Genomic DNA, 18,262 nt, shown 5'->3' with positions numbered 1-18,262 from the left:
TTGCCATTCGCCTGAAGTCAGCTGGGATCGGCTTCAGCACTCCCGCGACCCTTGTGAGAAAAGCAGCTTGGCCCCCCTGTGCGGCAATCTAATACTTAGGGCGGGTGACAATGGTCAACAGTCCCTGAGCCAATCGGGATCCACCATGCGATGCGCGGCTTCCCTTCGCGCATTAGGATACAGAACGCAATGCCCATTCATACACTGTTAAAAAAATTACACACACACACAAAATAAATGTAGTAGCAAGACCGTGTAAAGAGAACCAGGTTGTACCAAGGGAACACTGTAAAAACGTAGCCGTTGAACATGTTGACAAAGGCTGGAGACTTGAAAAGTTGTACAAATCTTGAATCAAAACAGGTTGCTTTATCTACTTAATGTACCTCCCATGGAGGAGCGGTTACCTACCCCAAGTAGGCGTCCTACGCAGTTCTCAAACATAATCGAAGCTTGCATGTCTGTTTGAGAACAGTCTCACTCAAAAGAAAACAAAGTTCGGTGACAATGACCCATAGTTGTTTTTCACTCGCAAACACACACCTGCAACAAGGTGCTTCATCTGAAAAAGACCCGACAACAGAGTTGCGCCAGGAGGAAAAGAATGGCCAGTCCCTATTAATAATTTCTTTTGTGTCCAACTTCATAGATTGGTCATTAAAATAGATTTCGTAATTTATCAACATTTTATTCTTTATCATTTTAGAGGAAACCGATTATTCCTGGTCCTAGATAAAGCGGAAATAAATGGATAGAGGGGTGTTCAGTAATTTATTTCTCACAAATGTTTTGGCCTCAAACAAGTTTTTGATCTTTGGTTTCATTCAAGAAAACAAATGTGTATATATAAGTATATATATAGTGTATGTATATAAATAGTGTATTTTTTTTTAAATGAGAAATGAGAGCAACTGCTTATGCCTGTCTCAGAAATGTTTATATTGTGTGGTTAGGGGTTTAACGGCCTTAAAACATAAAAGAAATGAAAAAAATACTAAATTAAAAAAAAAAAAGATCCTACAAATGAAAAAAATATATAAACATTGATCAGATCGGTGAATCATCAGAATCAGCTTTATTGGCTAAGTGTTAGGTTTATCACCTAACTTGCTGGAATAATTGCACAAATAACGGACAAGAAGCCGTCTTTCTTCTGATCAGGAGGATGTGAGAGACCGGCCAGTTACAGTCTCCAAACACGTTCTGAATCAGCCTCTCGCGTACTCCTTCTTTATTCAAAAACACACAAGGTCAAAAGGAGAGGTGAGCAGATGAAATGCACAAAGGCAGATTCTTTGATTATGATGTGGCACATACTTTGGTGATGATTTGGCACATTCTTTGTTTATAATGGAGTTGTCTTTGGCCAGTTCTAGGAAGATACTGTTGCATCTGTGTGTAAGGAGCTCATCCTGTGAACAAGACTCTTCGGAGCGAGGATGATACTTTGGCTTTGTTGCAAGCCCATAATAAATATATTAACGATATTTCAAAGACTGTCTAAAAATACACAATATTTCTCCGGCATACGGTGCTGCTCTGGTATGACATTCAGAGCAGAGAAAAAATGATAAACGAATAAAAACAAAGAACAAGAGACATTTCTGTTTATTGGAACTATTCCTTATCAGAGTCACAGATGTGCAAGATGTCGTCTTCTTCATTTGGAACAGGTAAAAGATAAGTGTCAACGACCCATGATTGTGACAATAAACCCGATCAATCATTTGGCATAAAATGCTCATGATTGTCCGTGACCGATATCATTAATTAAATTGCTGGAAAGTCTAATGTAAATTGATTCAAGGAAGACTAGACTTTTCTGAGCATGCCTTCTCATGTGTGGGAAGTTCTCCTCTTTCAGGGAAGAGTACAAATCCAGTAGTGAGACTGTACCCACTCACCATGTTGTTCCTCATTTGCGCTGATAAATTAACTATTGTAGTTAAAAAAAACAAGATGGGAAGAGAAATAGAGGAGGGGTTATTTTAAAGAAAGACCTGGTTAAGAATATCTTGGCGGTGAAAAGAGTATCAGATTGAGCGATGAGGCTGAAATGTGAAATTGAGGGTGTTATGTATAATGTGATTAGTGGGTATGCCCCATAGGTAGGATGGGAACTAGATTTGAAAGGGAAATTCTGGCAGGAACTAGATGAAGTAGTTCTCAGCATTCCAGACACAGAGAGTTGTGATTGGTGCCAATGGTAATGGACATTTGGATAAGGTTGTGCAGCCGTTCAGAAAGAGGTGGGATAGGCTCTTGATTGACAGATGGAGCTCCCGGAAGACTGTACATACAACTACAGCCAGGGTGATGTGAGAGAGAGAGAGAGAGAGAGAGAGAGAGAGAGAGAGAGAGAGAGAGAGAGAGAGAGAGAGAGAGAGAGAGAGAGGAGAGAGAGAGAGAGAGAGAGAGAGAGAAGAGAGAGAGAGAGAGAGAGAGAGAGAAGAGAGAGAGAGAGAGAGAGATAGAGAGAGAGAGAGGAGAGAGAGAGAGAGAGAGATCTAGAGAGAGAGAGAGATCTAGAGAGAGAGAGAGAGAGAGACTCTACTTGGTGTATCGTCTGGTAGGACAGGGGAGAAGGAGACTTGGTGCTGGTACCCCAAACTACAGGAAGTCATCCAAGAAAAAAAAGCGAAGAAGTAGGACACTGAGAGGACTACGAAGAGGCGACAGAAATACATCGAGAGCAATGGTAGATGTGGCGAAGGCTGAACAAGAGGCATATGATGGCATGTACACCCTGTTGGATATGAAAGAAGGAGAAAAGTATCTTTCCAGGTTGGCCAGACAGAGGGATGGAGATGGGAAGGATGTGCAGCAGGTAAGGGTGATTAAGGATAGAGATGGAAATTCTGTTGACTGGTGCCAGTAGTGTGGTAAATCGATGGCAAGAATACTTTGGGAATTTGATGAATGAAGAAAATAAGAGAAGGAAGAGTAGAAGAGGCAAGTGTGAAGGACCAGCAAGTGGCCATCATAGCCTATCTCCTGCATGATAAGTACGGGGAAAGTTAAAAAGGCACTACAAAGGATGAAAAATGGAAAAGCAGTTGGTCCTGATGACATACCGGTGGAGGTATAGAAGGAATTTCGAGAGGTGGCTGTAGAGTTTTTGACCAATTTATTTAACAGAATACTAGGGGGCGAGATGATGTCTTAAGAATGGAGGAAAAGTGTGCTAGTTCCCATATTTAAGAACAAAGGGGATTTTGACAGCTTTGGAAACTATAGAGGAATAAAGTTGATGAGCCACATAAAAGGAAGTTATGGGAAAGAGTAGTGGAGGCTAGACTCAGGACAGAAGTATCTGCGAGCAACAGTATGGCTTCATGCCTAGAAAGAGTACCATCAGTTACATTATTTGCCTTGATGATCCTAGTGGAAAAATACGGAGAGGAACGGAAGGAGCTGCATCGTGTCTTTGTGGATATAGGGAAAGCCTGTGACAGAATACAGAGAGAAACTGTGTTATGCATGCGTGAGTCTGGTGTGAATAATATGTTAGCTGAAGTAAAACATAATATTTGTGTGTGAATGAGAGGGATGGAGGGGGGAAGAGTATGGCACCAAGGAGAAGAGATAGCGAGGGTGGACAAATACTTCGGTTCAAAAATCCAGAGCAATGGTGAGTGTGGTAAGGAAGTGAAGAATCGGGTCCAAGCAGGTTGGAACAGCTGGCGGAAGGTATCTTCTGTATTATGTGACAGAAGAGTCTCTGCTTGGATGAAGGGCAACGTTTATAAAACAACAGTGAGGCCGGCTATTATGTACGGGTGAGTGACGTAGCACTGAAGAGACAACAGGAAGCAAAACTGGAGGTGGCAGAAATAAAGATGTTGAGGTTCTCTCTAGGAATGAGCAGGTTGGATAGGGTTAGAGATGAGCTCATTAGAGGGACAGCCAAAGTTGGATGTTTTGGAGACAAGGTTCGAGAAAGTATACTTCGATGGTTAGGACATGTCCAGAGGCGAGAGAGTGAGTATCTTGATAGAAGGGTGCTGAGGATGGAGCTCCCAGGCAAAAGAGCGAGAGGAAGACCAATGAGAAGGTTGATGGATGTTGTGTTGGGAAGACATGAGGACAGTTGGTGTCAGCGAGGATGATGCAGGACATGGGCTTAGATGGAAAAAAATGACTCGCTGTGGCAACCCCTAACTGGACAAGCCGAAAAGGATATTTTACATTTTCTTTTTTTTTTTCTTCTTGTTCCTCGGTCTCATAACAACTTTGGGAGGTCGGTCTTTAGGAACTGCCTCCAAGGTCACTGAGTCCAAATCCTCGTCTCTCACATCAGCCTCAGGTTCGGTCTGTGGTGGTACACACACCCAGTCTCCTTCCTCTTGCTCACTCTCGTTTCCACTTGCATCTTCTGGTGCTGACGGGTACCCTACTGGTTCCCTTGCTTCACTAGGCGATCGTGTCGGGTCTCCCTTCGGTTCGGGTCAGGGGGTTGGTGGAGGTGACCCTCAATAGGAGCCACACATCGATCTGGGAGTAGAGGTGAAAGGACTGAAGGTTACCGTCACTCTTCCAGGGCTTCTTGCTCCTCTCCTCAGCCCACTAGGTCCGCCTTGTTCCCCGTCCTCAGCTTTTATCCTCTGGATGTAATCTTGGTGTTCTTGATATCTGGACACTGCCTTTGCCCTTTCACTATCCACCAGTTTACATTTTACGTCAGCCTCCTTGGCTAGCATCTTCACTATTGGCTCCCACATAACGCCAGTACTAATCTGTTCGACTATATTGTATCTTTCCATCGTCTTGATCCACCACTCGAGCCATTGGGGAGGTTCTCTTCGATTGTTGTCACCTCCAGGGTGATCTACTATTATCGTCGTTATCCCAGTTCCTTCACGGCTCTCTCCACCCTTGATGAGAGTTCCACGGGTCAAATGGATGGATTCTCTGTTTCTACCATCCTTCTCACTTCGGGCGGCCATTCTTCTAGGCCTCCGTTGAATAGCACGAGTCTTAATGGTATTTCATGTTGTCTTAGAGGTCGGGTCTCTGACACCGCCGCTGCCTCTCCTTCTTCTGAGGGGCCCCGGGAGCTTGTCTTCTCCCTTCTTCATAAGCATTTTTCTAGTGGTCAGTAGCGTATTACTAAAGCCTGCTTTGCTTATCTTGACGTCTTACTGAAGCCCGTCTGCCTTTTCTTGACGTATTACTGAAGCCCATCTTGTTTTTCTTCACGTATTACCCTGGCCGTAGCCCGCTATCGTTGTAGGAGTGGAGCTGCCAATTTCTGAAATCCCCCATAGCGCATAGGGTCATAGGCTCGTACTACAGCTCCTGGTTACTCAGCGCCGCTTCTCTTGCGTCGCTTCTAAGTCTTAAAATAACCAGCTGCCAATGCTTTGCCTGTCCTACTGGCTAATATTTTCTACTAAACAGTGGGATGGTTTCTTACTGTACTCAGGAACGGCCCCAGTTTGATTCAATCAATGTCCAGTCTCATTTGAAGAAAAGCAAAATCTAATTTAATCCTTTTGTGAGAAAAATCAAATTAATCCAGTGAAAAAGGGGAAAAATCAACAAATCTATTTTCTAAGTATGGTTCTTCAGTTTCGGGAGAAATGCGAAGTGCCTGACTTCGGGTTGTACGCCAACCTTCTACTCCCAATGGGAGCGGACATCCCCGCCCGGGTGTTTATACTCACGACCCTTGGTCAGTTTTAGATCTCCCGAACTTTTGGACATTCATTCAAAAGAAAAAATTGAAAAAAAATCAAATCATTCATCCAGAAAAATAATAAAATAAAATAGTACGGCTCATCACCTTAGGGAAAACTCAAAGGGTCTGACCTTCGGGTTGGATGCCAAACTTCTACTCCCGATGGGAGCGGACATCCCCGGGTGTTTATACCCACGACCCTTTAGTCAGTCCCTAAACTTTGGGCAGTCACACAAAAAAACTCAAAAATCAACTTTAAAAGAAATTAAAGAAAAGAAAAACTTTAAAAATCAAATTAATTGTCCAAAAAAGGGGAAAATCCCACAAAGTCCTCTTTCGGGAAAAAAAAATCCATCAAAAAGGGAAAAACTCGAAATTTGTTCAAAAAGGTTAAAAGAAAGGGCATTGGGGATGTGGACATGGGGATGTCCAACTCGGCTGCTGAAGTTAGGGTATCTGCTATCAGAGAAAAAGGGCGATAAACTTCAAGGGGTAAGCCGTAGTAAGACAACGGGGAGTATGGTCAAGTAGCTAAAAATGGAAATTTACTATAACCTATAATGATAACAGGTATCCGTACCCAACTTGGGAAGCCTAAATACCTTAACACATAGTTTATCATTACTCAGCTTTTGTGAGACTGTCACTGAATCTAATGAGTGTCCTGACTATAGTCCCCATTTTCTGTGTTCTGGTATTCAGTTAGTCGTTCTGTCTCTCTAACAGTTTGACTAAAAGTCCTGCTGTTCCTTAGCCAGGGACTTTGTCCATCCCTCGACTCTGCCCCTCCCTCTACTGAGCGCCTTGCAGCACGCTCCAACAAGCTCACTATCAGTAGCTTCACAGTCGACCAGAGCAGCAGGTCGACGATTAAGCCCATTTACTTTACATGGGGTCTCACACTCACTCTCGCGTGTGAGTTTTTAGAGGGGGAGTTTCTTCACAGTTTCTTAGACACAAAATAGTACTATCTCCTTCGCTACAGATACTCCAGACCCGTAACTAAGAGTTCTTTTCCAAGAAACAATATTCTTCAAAGAGACTTATTTCGCACCCGCTCAGGGTCGTCTGACATGACAATTTATCAGCGAGTACCGCTTCCTAAGCCCTGTGCCCAAAACTTAAAAAAGCGTCAACTCTGTTTTTTTTTTGTTTTTTTTTGGATCCCGATTTTTTACAATAAATTGATCAATGCCCCCACTTTGTGCGCCACATGTCAGATTCCGCTTATCCGCAGGACTAATCGTGAGAATTGTCCTGACCGACTCTCCATTTAAAGGGTTAAGCTAACCCTTTACCCCAGCCAACTTTAACACCGAACGTGCAGGGGGACGGGAGCTTCTTAAGTCGGTGTCGAGATTAATTCGCCAAGGTGAACTAACTGCCTTTAGTTTTGCAGAGCCAATCTCTGGCCTCACCTATCAACCCTTATTGAGTAACCTTACAGAGTAAAAGGGTGACATAGTGATTGCTCCGCTTTTACAGCAGCTTCATCTCTTATGAATCGATTGCGCTTGTCATTGACCTAGTGAATTTAACAATCCTTGTTAGGATCGTACGGATTTGTTTTTATATTAAGCCGGAGTTTATCAATGGGTGACTGATTAAAATGGAATTTACGACTAGATGTTAATGTCGTTGACGATCGATCTTTAATGAGGTTAAATGGTAAAGATGGGACAACTCATAAGAATGACAATGATAGATGAAAATGGAAGTTTAAGTATTTGCTAAAATGATAAAAATTGTTCAGATAACATTCATTACTTGACAGTTACTCCCGCCAGTCGCGGGGTTACCATTGCAATGTTAAGGCAAATTCGATGTTAATTGAACATAAATCAATAAAAGGAAAAATTATTAATATGATGATACTGATGGTAAGTAGGATGAGATAAATGATAAAAGTAGTAAAAAGTAATAAAAATGAAGTAAGGTTAAAAGCATTCAAAAGCAGTAGAAATTTGGGAAAGTATAAAATTTTGAGTGAGCCCTTTAGGGGTGATCAAGTCCTACGAAGCTCGGAGCCTAATTTAGTAATAAGGAATTTTAGGATTAAGGCTAAATTGTCAAGCCAACTTGCCCTTCTTAGGTAACCACGTAATATCGCTGGTATTACCCTGCCATTACCTTATTATAGTAGTTGTTTGATTCGGGCCCAATCGTAAATGAAGAGGTCAAAAATAAGCATCCCAAGCTCAAAGACTTCTCCCCGCCCGCTTGCCACACGACTATTACTCCCTGCAGAAAGGCCCGTCTCCTTGTCAGCATGAAATGAACAAAGAGCCTCGGACTTCGGTATCCAAGGTTTTTATAGCTTTTGGGTGGAACATTCTGGTAGGTTTTGGCTCCTTATACGCCCAGTGGGAAGGACCCCCTTTGTTATTCTATCAGGCCCCTTTTGCCATCCCTGGGTTGTCTTGTCACGCCCCTCTTAGCTCACTCAAAATAGGGGGAGGCGCCCCCAAACTCAACTGTCACTTCCCTTTACATCAACGGCCAACAGGTGCTTCCTGTAGATATAACCACTATCTTGCTTTTAATTTCACTCTAGTTCTTAAGCAATAGCAGTAAGTGTATCAACATTCTTGTGAATACAATTCTCTCATGCATTCGTCAGGCTCGTTCTCGTTCGTCGCACATCGTGTGTTGCCTTGTCTGAGAGGGACAGTCATACACAGGTTATATTCTTTTCACAAAGTTTCAAAACATCATATTCTTCACTAGAGGTTGAATGGAAAAACAGTAATAAAAAAATAAGATCAGTTGCTTGAAAACTTCCTGTATGGTAACTCAAGGGTGTCACAGGCTTCATGTTCGGCAACCCAGCGATGCTGCAAACATCCTGTTTGTCACTTGCAGGCAGCTTTGCTTCGCCGTTGCAAACTGCGGGGTGTGAACAGCTGCTGAAATTCATTTTATCAAATTTTATGTCTTTATGTCAAAAACAAAGATGTGAATACAAAGATATGAAAACAATTGGGTTTTTAAGGTTACTGACTTTGGCATATGTATGTAAAGCGGTGAGATGCTAAGTGGGAAGGCTTAGTTTATTAGAGAGACCTTTGCCGTGTGGGCAATCCGATAAAATTATAAGTTGGTTTGGCGACATCTGATGTTCAAATTGAGAGTTGGTTCAAGGGCTCAGCTCAACACATGAACCCTAGCCACACAAATCAATTACTATCAATTTGCACCATTGCTATACGTGGCATGGCAACCTATTTGGACAGTTGGCATGCCTAATTTTACTATTTGCAAGATATCCATCTCCTCTGGCTTTCACATTAACCTTAAACATAATTTTAAACCATAATACACAACATCAAAGTCATACGAAAAAAGATTTACCAAGCTATGTGTGGTTCTTTCTTTGTCTTGCAGACATCACTGAAGAACTTCATACTAAGTGGTCGGCGCCTGACCACCTTCATATTAAAGAGGAAATGGAGGACGAAGAGGTGCAACACATCAAAGAGGAAGAGGAGCCGATTTCGATTAAAAAAGAGGATGAAAAAGAGCGACTCCATATCAAACAGGAGGAGGAGGATATCACCAAGTTTCCATCGACTTGTGTCCCTTTGAAGAGTGAAGATGAAGGTCAAAGTGAGGAGAGCAGAGGGGCGGAGCTTCTACGCAGCAGCTCAAGTCAACACATGACAACAGAAAGTGATGAAAACCATGATGGAGGATCAAGACCAGACAGACTCATGGCGCCACTATATGATCATGGTGACATGACATCAGACTCTCCTAACGCTGATGATAATGAACAGTGTAAAGGTGATTTGATGTGTCACACAGAAAACAAACGATGGAAATCTTCTCAGTGTGGGAAAATGTTTGCTGATAAGAGCAAAATGAAACAACACCTGAAAGTACACACAGGACAGAAAGATTTTGCCTGTTTAGTTTGTGGCCAAAGATTCTCTTTGAAGGAAAGTTTAAAAAGACACACAAGAACCCACACTGGTGAGAAGCCTTTTTCCTGCGCAGTTTGTGGTCAAAGATTCTCTGACAAGAGAAACTTAAAAACACACACAAGAACACACACTGGTGAGAAGCCGTTTTCCTGCTCAGTTTGTGGTCAAATATTCTCTCAGAAGGGAAACGTAGTACTACACACAAGAATGCACACTGGTGAAAAACCTTTCTCCTGCTTAGTTTGTGGTCAAAGATTCTCTGACAAGACCAACTTAAAAAGACACACAAGAACACACACTGGTGAAAAACCTGTTTCCTGTTCAGTTTGCGGTCAAAGATTCTCTTTGAAGGAAAGTTTAAAAAGACACACAAGAACACACACTGGGGAAAAACCTTTTTCCTGTTCAGTTTGTGGTCAAAGATTCTCTTTGAAGGAAAGTTTAAAAAGACACACAAGAACACACACTGGTGAGAAACCTTTTTCCTGCTTAGTTTGTGGTCAAAGCTTCTCAACAAAGGAATACTTAAAAATACACGCAAGAACACACACTGGTGAGAAACCTTTTTCTTGCTTATTTTGTGGTCAAAGATTCTCTGACAAGACAAACTTAAAAAGACACACAAGAACACACACTGGTGAGAAACCTTTTTCCTACTAAGTTTTTGGTCAAAGATTTTCTCTTAAGAATTAGGCTCAGACACACAAATGTGCTGGTGAGAATAGCAGTGACCAAGAAGCTTTTAATGCATATGTGAAATTTTAAAAACACAATTACTGTCACTGATTTAGAAAAATCAACATTCATACATATAGCGTAGTACAGTCTATAAATTTTCCCATACCAGCTATGCCAGCACTTTTTAGTTTTCAATTTTGGTCATGAAGAAGTGATTTGAAATGGAGTAATTCTTTTTCCAATTGCTCCATGTCCTGATAACTTGAGGGGAAAAAAGAAAACCATCAAATTATTATTTGTGAAATATGAGCCATGAGAAACCTATACTTCCGTCGAGCAATGTATGCATTTTGTTCAGTGTTTTAGTGATGTCGGCATCAAATAATTGAAGACTATCAAGAAACATGGACCTTTGGTTAAAATTGTACTGTATTTGGGCTCCTGAATGAAATACTCCTCTTTCAACAATGAGGTTGACTTGATTTGTGTATTATCTATTATCTATTTATATCATCTAGTATATTTTTCCTCCATTAAGAATAAAAGAAATGTCTTTAATCCATTGGAAAACCTCCCCAAAAAAAATGCAAAACATGGCCCAAGTGACAAGGCCGATGTGGGGGAAAAAAAACTGCAAAGCTGCGGGCCTATGGGGGATAACAAGCAGAAGGCCCCTTAGCTCCATAATCAGATCGTGACGATCAAATAGTGACTAGTCCATAGGTGAGATGGCATGTCACACTGACAGATAAATGATGGAAATGTTGTCATTGTGGGAAAGGTTTTGCTTGTAAAAGCAAATAATATATGAAAACACATTGGAGACAAAGCTTTTGCTTCTCAGTTTTTGGCCAAGGATTCTCTGTCAAGCTTTCATTAAAAGTTTAAACGTTTCACAACAAAAATAATGACTATTATACAGATTAAGGAGAAAAATGTTTGTGTATTTGACCTCCCCAGTTCATCTTCATCTTCACGTTGTCTTTGTCGTTTCTAAAAGCCTCCTGTGGACAAATGTTAAAAAGTAATGCATGTTTTGTTTTCCAATCATTTAGTCATGTCTTGATCAAATAAGTCTGATTCATTGAAGTATACTGTAAAGAAGTATTGACTTTTCATGGTAACCTTAAAGGAAGACTCTCCCCAAAATTCATATGTACAACAAACCCTCCAATGTTAAGTTATATTATTATTACATATATTTTGGACATTAATTGAAAATAAAAATTGAAAATAAAAAACACATTTGAAATCTAAGCAAAATCTGGACATGTGCCTGCTTTGAGAGCCAAACACGGAAGAAACATCCTTGGCCCGCCCCTGACGTCTCCGGTGCTTAGCATTACAGACAACTCGTTCTAGCTAAGCCAAGACGCCGATTTGTTCTCCACCAAAACTGAGAACATGCACCCAAATGAGTCCTTTAACCTTCCGTGGAGTCAACCTAATAGGATAAAGCTGTGGCTGTCACAGTTGAGGCTCATTCATCAGCGGGGGAATTTGCACACATTTAATCATTACTGGTTATTAGCTGCTGAGTTATTGCCTCTCATGCTAATACTGTATAAGCAACAACGTTATGAGGCGTGGCTGTTCAATCCTGGACTTCCATGTGTGGTGTTTGCATGTTCTCCCCGTGTCTGCGTGTGTGTAAACTTGCCTCCTACCTGTTGACAACTGGGATAGGCTCCAGCATCCCTGCGACTATCGTGCGGATAAGAAAATAGATGGATGTATGTATACATGTAAGCACACAACACTTCCCGGTTACTATTTATGACAATGCACGCATGCAAACCACCCTGCCCCCCATCCCCGCTGCTGATCGAACGCGAGAAACTGAGTGCTTCAAAAGTACAATTTGAGGAAGGCAAAAAAAGTCTGGCCATGCCTGCTTGTATAATCTCTACATTGAAACCAACTCCTCACAAAAGCATCAAATCTCCGTGGTCCATAGAATGTCACTGTTATTGTTGTCGTCAACACCACGCTCCTCCCGACACATCGACTTCCGCCTGTGTGCATTCTGGCTCAAAAGCTTGAACATTGTACATTATTTTTTTTTTTGTTTACTTAACAGCGGGAGTAGTAATAGCACAGAGCAGCAACTCGCTGTTATTCTCGCTTTGTTGGCTCTGAGCACACAAAACTTCCTGGTTACTATTTACAGCGATCCGTGTGTGCACCAAACCAGTAAAAAAAATTTTTTTTTTAAAAATCCAGAACTGAAATGAGCAAGTACGTTACATGGTCCATAATTCGTCTACAAATTGCTTTGTTTTTCGCTGAAGACAATGAAATTGTCAATCATTTTCAACACCATCAATCAGTTTTGACAGTTATGAATTGCACTTGAACACTTGCCCCCTTTCATTGGCAAAATCTTTTTCTAACATCAGTGGCAGAAGTGGAGACCAAATTAACTTCATATTTGGGGTGGAAAAAGCAATTTATTCAAGTGGCAGTATTTTCCATAAAGTCACTACTACATACTAATTTTGCGACCTCGAATTCGACCAGTTTTAAGGGGAAAGAAAAAAAGTCTTGCTTGAGTTTCATCGCTTTGTTCAAGTTGGTATGATTGATACTTGACATTGCTATCATATACCGTCGCAAACTCACATTACCACAGCAGTATCCCCAAATTATGATCGATTTAACACACTGAAAAATCAAAAATTTAGTAGGGTGTTCTCGCAGCTTGGTTGAAATTCAGGTCCAGAATACTGATGGTCAAATGGCCTTGAATACTGTATCTGTCATTCCTATGATCACCGTGAGAGCTTCTCTCCCTTCTTGTCTCCTTTCTTAGCCAATAATTTAATCATCATCATCTTGAACAATTTTCTCTGTATATCTCTTTTAGCTCTTCACGCCTTCACCATTACCCAACAAAACAACTTCCTGTTCTGTCATGGAAATAAAAACACATCTGGGCATACGAACTTTAAAATCAAAGCACTCAAAACATACAGGAAAATCACAACAAATAACTTCGTTCCCACCACTCCCACCAAAAAAATGTGTGTTCTTTTGTCCACAATTTGAATCAGAATCATCTTTAGAACGTCCAGAATACACAAGAAATTTGTTTCTGGTAGTTGCAGCCACTCAAATACAAAAACAGTCAATTGACAAGAGTACCTTTGAAACAATGAGCAAAAAAAAGAAAATAGCCACTGACCAATAAACGTTTGCCAGTAATCTGGTTATGCCGCTTAAATATTTTTTTTGGACAATTGAACAAAAAGAACTTTGAAATGACTTAAACAAAATTTGTCTCGCAATGAGCATTGTGCAAAGAATGCCAAGATGTCAACAAATGCATGCAGTTTCAAGTGACAAATAGTGCAATCATTTGGCACATTCGGCCTAATGGATAACCCTGCTCGGCCCCAGTAATGCCGATAATAAATTATCGCCACCCTGGCTTATTTTCAGCGCCGAGGTGGCTTATCATGGCGCCGAGCTGTGCCGCTTTATGGCATTGTTCATAGCCGCTGCCGTCCGCGATGAACAATACCGCCAAGCCGGGGCGCTTTACGGTGTCGTCGCCCGCACCTGAGTGCGGTATTATCGGCAGCGTTGTTCAGACAGTGATGGCTCATCTCCGCCATGGAAGTTGATCAGACGGGGAGGCGGTTTGGCCGTGATCGCGTATCATCTAAATATGGCTCAAAACAATAGGGTAATATTGCCCCGGTAACTTCACTCGATTGTGTGATGTTCTCTTTTTTGAAAAGAGCTTACGTGTCAGAAGGGGCGTGTTCGTCTCCCATACTAGGGTCCACCGCATTTTTTCAATGCCGAATGTCCGGGGTGACATCACAGACGGGATGCAGCCAATATGGTGACCACTTGGATGTCGTCGAATGACACTTCCGCAACTTTGCACATGGATGTCGTGCCCTCCGTTCATAGTTATTTTTCTGTGTAGACATTGAAGTGAATAATCTTATATGAATTTTTCATTTCAATATCTATTTTAGAATGATTATAGGGATGACATTCTACCTCTAAGGGAAAAGGCACAGCAAATTTTCCCAACTTTGAAAGAGCAGAAAGGGGAAGGACGCAAAGGAGGAATTGACCACGAGCAACGGCTACTGGTTCATGCTTCTTTAGCAGTAGCTAAGCACAGCCTCCCCTCATTCTTCATTATCCACCTCTTGCAGCAATGGTAGTATAGCATATGTTTTTATTTTAATGTAATGTGTTGGGGTTTTTTTTTTTATACGAAGCACCAACATCCACCCATTTTTTGAGACACTTATCGTCACGAGGGTCGTGCGAGTACTGGAACCAATTCCATGCCAAAATTCGGGTTATTTCGCAAGTTTAGGAACGGATTGTAGACCAAGGACTCCCTGTACACACAGTGATCTGGCCACAAGTGGCATGAAAAACAAGGCTTAAAGCCAACATAATCAGGGTGCAAAAAAGTGCAGTAGAGCACACAAAGAAGTGGCATGGTGTTGACAAATGATCTCATACGTCACTGCACTGTTCAGTGTAAATATTTGTGTGTCGATAAGATTATTTTTTCCTCTTCCAATCCATGGTGACTGAAGGCAGGACCGTGTTTCTTCCTCTGTTGAAAAGATAAAATAACAAGTGTTATTCCTCGCTAGATGTCTGCACCAACACACGGCCACGGTGTCGCCCACCAAGGCTGCTGTCAAAGGCCCGACTTAACTCTGTGCTTCCGTGGCAGTTCGGATGCGTGGCCATGGAGAACAACCAGAAAAGATAGAAATAAGGACATCATTTTCTTTTACTCGAGGAAAGACAGTTTGTGATAAATAGATAAGATAAATGGATTGCATAAATAGCTGAACAAATATGCATTATTTATTGTAAATATATATTGCAAGCAATTACATTTACGTGTATGTAGTAAATGAACATATATTTAAATATAGTCATTGTTATATCTTGTGATTGCATCGTTGTTGTTTTTTTTTTAACTCGCTGATCGCCACCAAAAATTCTGATCGTGTTAAACCTAGTTTTTAGGAGGAAACCCACACCGGACAAATGGAGAACATGCAAAATCTATATTGGCGGGGCAGGGATTTGAACCATTTTTTTAGTCCATTAAAGCGATCAAAGGCATCCCGCATCAAGGATTCACAACATTCGATCCCAGATTTACTTAAGCCAATCGAATCGCAAGGCGAGAAGACATAGAAGAAGCAAAAAGAAATAGATATTACCCAAAATCCCCTGCGCCAGTAAAATTTAAAGCGACAGACCACCAACTCCAGCCTACTGAAATCAAGCCAGCTGCTCCTTTTCAATATAAAATCCAATATAAAATCTTCGGTACCACAATAAATCAAGCATCAGTTGGAGCGTGGCTTTCTCTGAACCGAACGAAACGTGTAGCAACCTTGTGATTTTTGAGAATAATTAAAAGTTTTTCCTTCATATAAACCATCTAAAAAAATGAACGTGGTGCCTCTTTTTCTAGACAAATGCTAATCTGGAAGTGGGACACAAGCGTTCAATCTGACAAGGTGGCTGGCTGTGAAAAAGACCGAATCCATTTCTTAATAACACCATCATGTCACAGAAATCCATCCATCCATTATCTGAGCTGCTGATCCTTACAAGGGTTGCGGGAGTGTTGGAGCCTATCCCAGCTGTCAACGGGCAGGAGGCAGGAACACCCTGAACTGGTTGCCAGCCAATCGCAGGGCACATAGAGACAGACAACAGTCGCACTCACGATCACACCGAGGAGCAATCGAAAGTGTCCAATTAATGTGGCATGTAATTAGAATGAGGGGGGAAATGGGCCTACCTGGAGAAAAAACACATAGGCACAGGGACAACATGAAAACTCCACACAGGCGGGCCCGGATTGAACTACCATGTCACCCCATCACAAAAATAATATAGAAAAATTCTATGCATGAATATCTACGTATGTCTGGCATTAAAAGGAGAGACATGTGTTCCTCATATTGGAGGATGAACGTTATTGCTACCAAGGCAAAAATATATATATATCAATTCCAATACGTCACTTACACATCGGTCAGGGTAAAACGTTGCTCTGGATACTATTTTCATGTGAAATTGACGTCCTTTGACAGATTTACAATTGTACATTTTGAAACGTAATAACATCAAATTTATTTTTTGGGTGTCAATTTTGTTGTCAAAACCGTGGAGGCGGTCGCAAAGATGTAATTTTTCACCCGTTAGTGTGTCTCAGCTTAACCCTTCATAATTAATTATTATATATTTATCGCATTGTTTTCCATAACAATGTATGTTTACAATGCTTTTTTTGCCCTGACCGGAAGTCAGACCTTGTTGACCATGACGGAACCAATGATGGCTGCAGAGTGCACAGCCCAGTTTTTTTTTTAAATTCTACGTCATTGTATACGACACACCACTTTATCCCTGCCGTAACCCAGACTTGAACGAGGGTTTCTGCGGAAACAACGCAGGGTACAAACCAGGATGCAATCACATCTTTGTCAAAGCTGCCATGAAAGTTAACTGTCTCAAGCTTGTACGCTGCAGCACGAACGGATGCTGAGCCACACCGACCCGTTTTAGGATAGTGAGCAATAGTCCCTGGTGGTCTAGTGGTTAGGGTTCCTATCCCGGTCAGGCTGCGTAAAAGCTTGAGCCTGTTTCGTCAAGTGCTGTTCAACATTGACAATGCTGTGAGTTGACAGTTTTGTTCTTCTCTTAATGGAGCTTGTCCCTTTAAATAGTTTTGCCGTAAATCATCGTGGGTTATCTCCTTTCACTTCTCTCTTTGCGGGAGGTGAGACGATCATCCTTAAGTAAATCTTCCCGAATTTGGACCAAATGTGAATCATCGACATCAGACACCCTTTTAAGTGCTTTAGTGGACTAAAACCTCACTCGTGCTGTCTTCGTGTCCGGTTGGAGTCCTCTCGTCCACGTTGCATCTTAGTGGTCTGGCTTATTTTAGTTTATCTTATATTGCGAAGAAAGTGAGACGTTTGTGATCAACACTTCGCTAAGCAGTGCTCATTATTTAGGTAAAGTCTTCTTCTTTTCGCCACCAAAATCGAATATAATACTGAAATGTATTTCGGAGAGGAAAAAACACCAACTGCTCCATTCTATTAGCGTAGTTTGTCTGAATTTCTGAAGTACAAGTACAAGAACAATTGTTTTCTGAATTGTTATGTATGTGAGTGTGAATGCTTCTTGATTTTGTATGTGCACTGCGATTGTCTGGTAAACAGTTCGGGTTCTCCTCCTTGTGTGGATACGCGGCTCATAATGGTCTTGAATTTATTCAAGATTCTGAATCCTTTTTTCGAAGTTTGTGTCTCACGTTTCGGTCTTCATCTTTAATTGTTTCACATGTTGGGTTTGCATTTGCTTTTCTCATCCCCCCAAAGTGAACGTCATGTGAAAATGTGTGCAGGAAGAGTACGAGAAGGAGTTTAGGGGCCAAGAAGAAGAGAAGAAGCCACAACGTCAACTCTTGGACGTTGAGTTCAATCTGCAGCCTCGAATTGTGCTACGAAGAGCAAGTTGGTTCACTTCTTTTTCACTTCTCGCATGCATTATAAATGTAAGGATATTGCTGTTTTTTATTAATTTTAATCAAGAATTTAATTTAAGGTTATTTGATGATAAATTTAGAGATTCCATCCATCCATAACTTTCGGCTTGTCCCTTTCGGGGTCGCCACAGCGTGTCATCTCAGATGAACGCACATATGTTTGGCACAATTTTTACGCCGGATGCCCTTCCTGACGCAACCCTTCTCAGGGAGTGGAGGCCCCAGTGGGATACGAACCCACAACCCCTGGTTTATCAAACCAGTGCTCTTATAGATTATAAAATGATACATATAGGATTTCCTCACCGAGTGATGTTTTATTGTACCTCAGTTTCTTTGAACCCCATTAATAAAATGAGAAATTGTGGGAAATAGTTTTTTATCCACCCATCCATTTTCTGACCCGATTATCCT

At 41.4% G+C, this 18,262-nt stretch overlaps 1 protein-coding gene across 12 annotated transcripts in view; it reads left to right on the top strand.

Moving 5' to 3' along the window:
- LOC133493633 (gastrula zinc finger protein XlCGF17.1-like) overlaps positions 1–18,262 on the top strand; it is a 64,219-nt gene that overhangs the window by 14,464 nt on the left and 31,493 nt on the right. For 4 of the 12 annotated variants that reach the window (XM_061807237.1, XM_061807235.1, XM_061807236.1 and 1 more), the window contains one exon: positions 9,065–11,555. In XM_061807237.1, the coding sequence (XP_061663221.1) occupies positions 9,065–10,263 (1,199 nt within the window). In that variant the 3' untranslated portion in view covers positions 10,264–11,555. Of the gene's footprint in view, positions 1–9,064; positions 11,556–16,751; positions 16,968–17,076; positions 17,313–17,707; positions 18,240–18,262 lie in introns of those variants that run through there. The other 8 variants (XM_061807238.1, XM_061807233.1, XM_061807234.1 and 5 more) reach the window with 6 other exon arrangements.

Source organism: Syngnathoides biaculeatus, chromosome 20 (genome assembly GCF_019802595.1).
Source record: "Syngnathoides biaculeatus isolate LvHL_M chromosome 20, ASM1980259v1, whole genome shotgun sequence".
In the NCBI taxonomy this organism is placed as follows: Eukaryota; Metazoa; Chordata; class Actinopteri; order Syngnathiformes; family Syngnathidae; genus Syngnathoides; species Syngnathoides biaculeatus.
The sequence above is the reverse complement of the archived record's forward strand: the minus strand, read 5'-3'. Positions and strand labels throughout refer to the sequence as shown.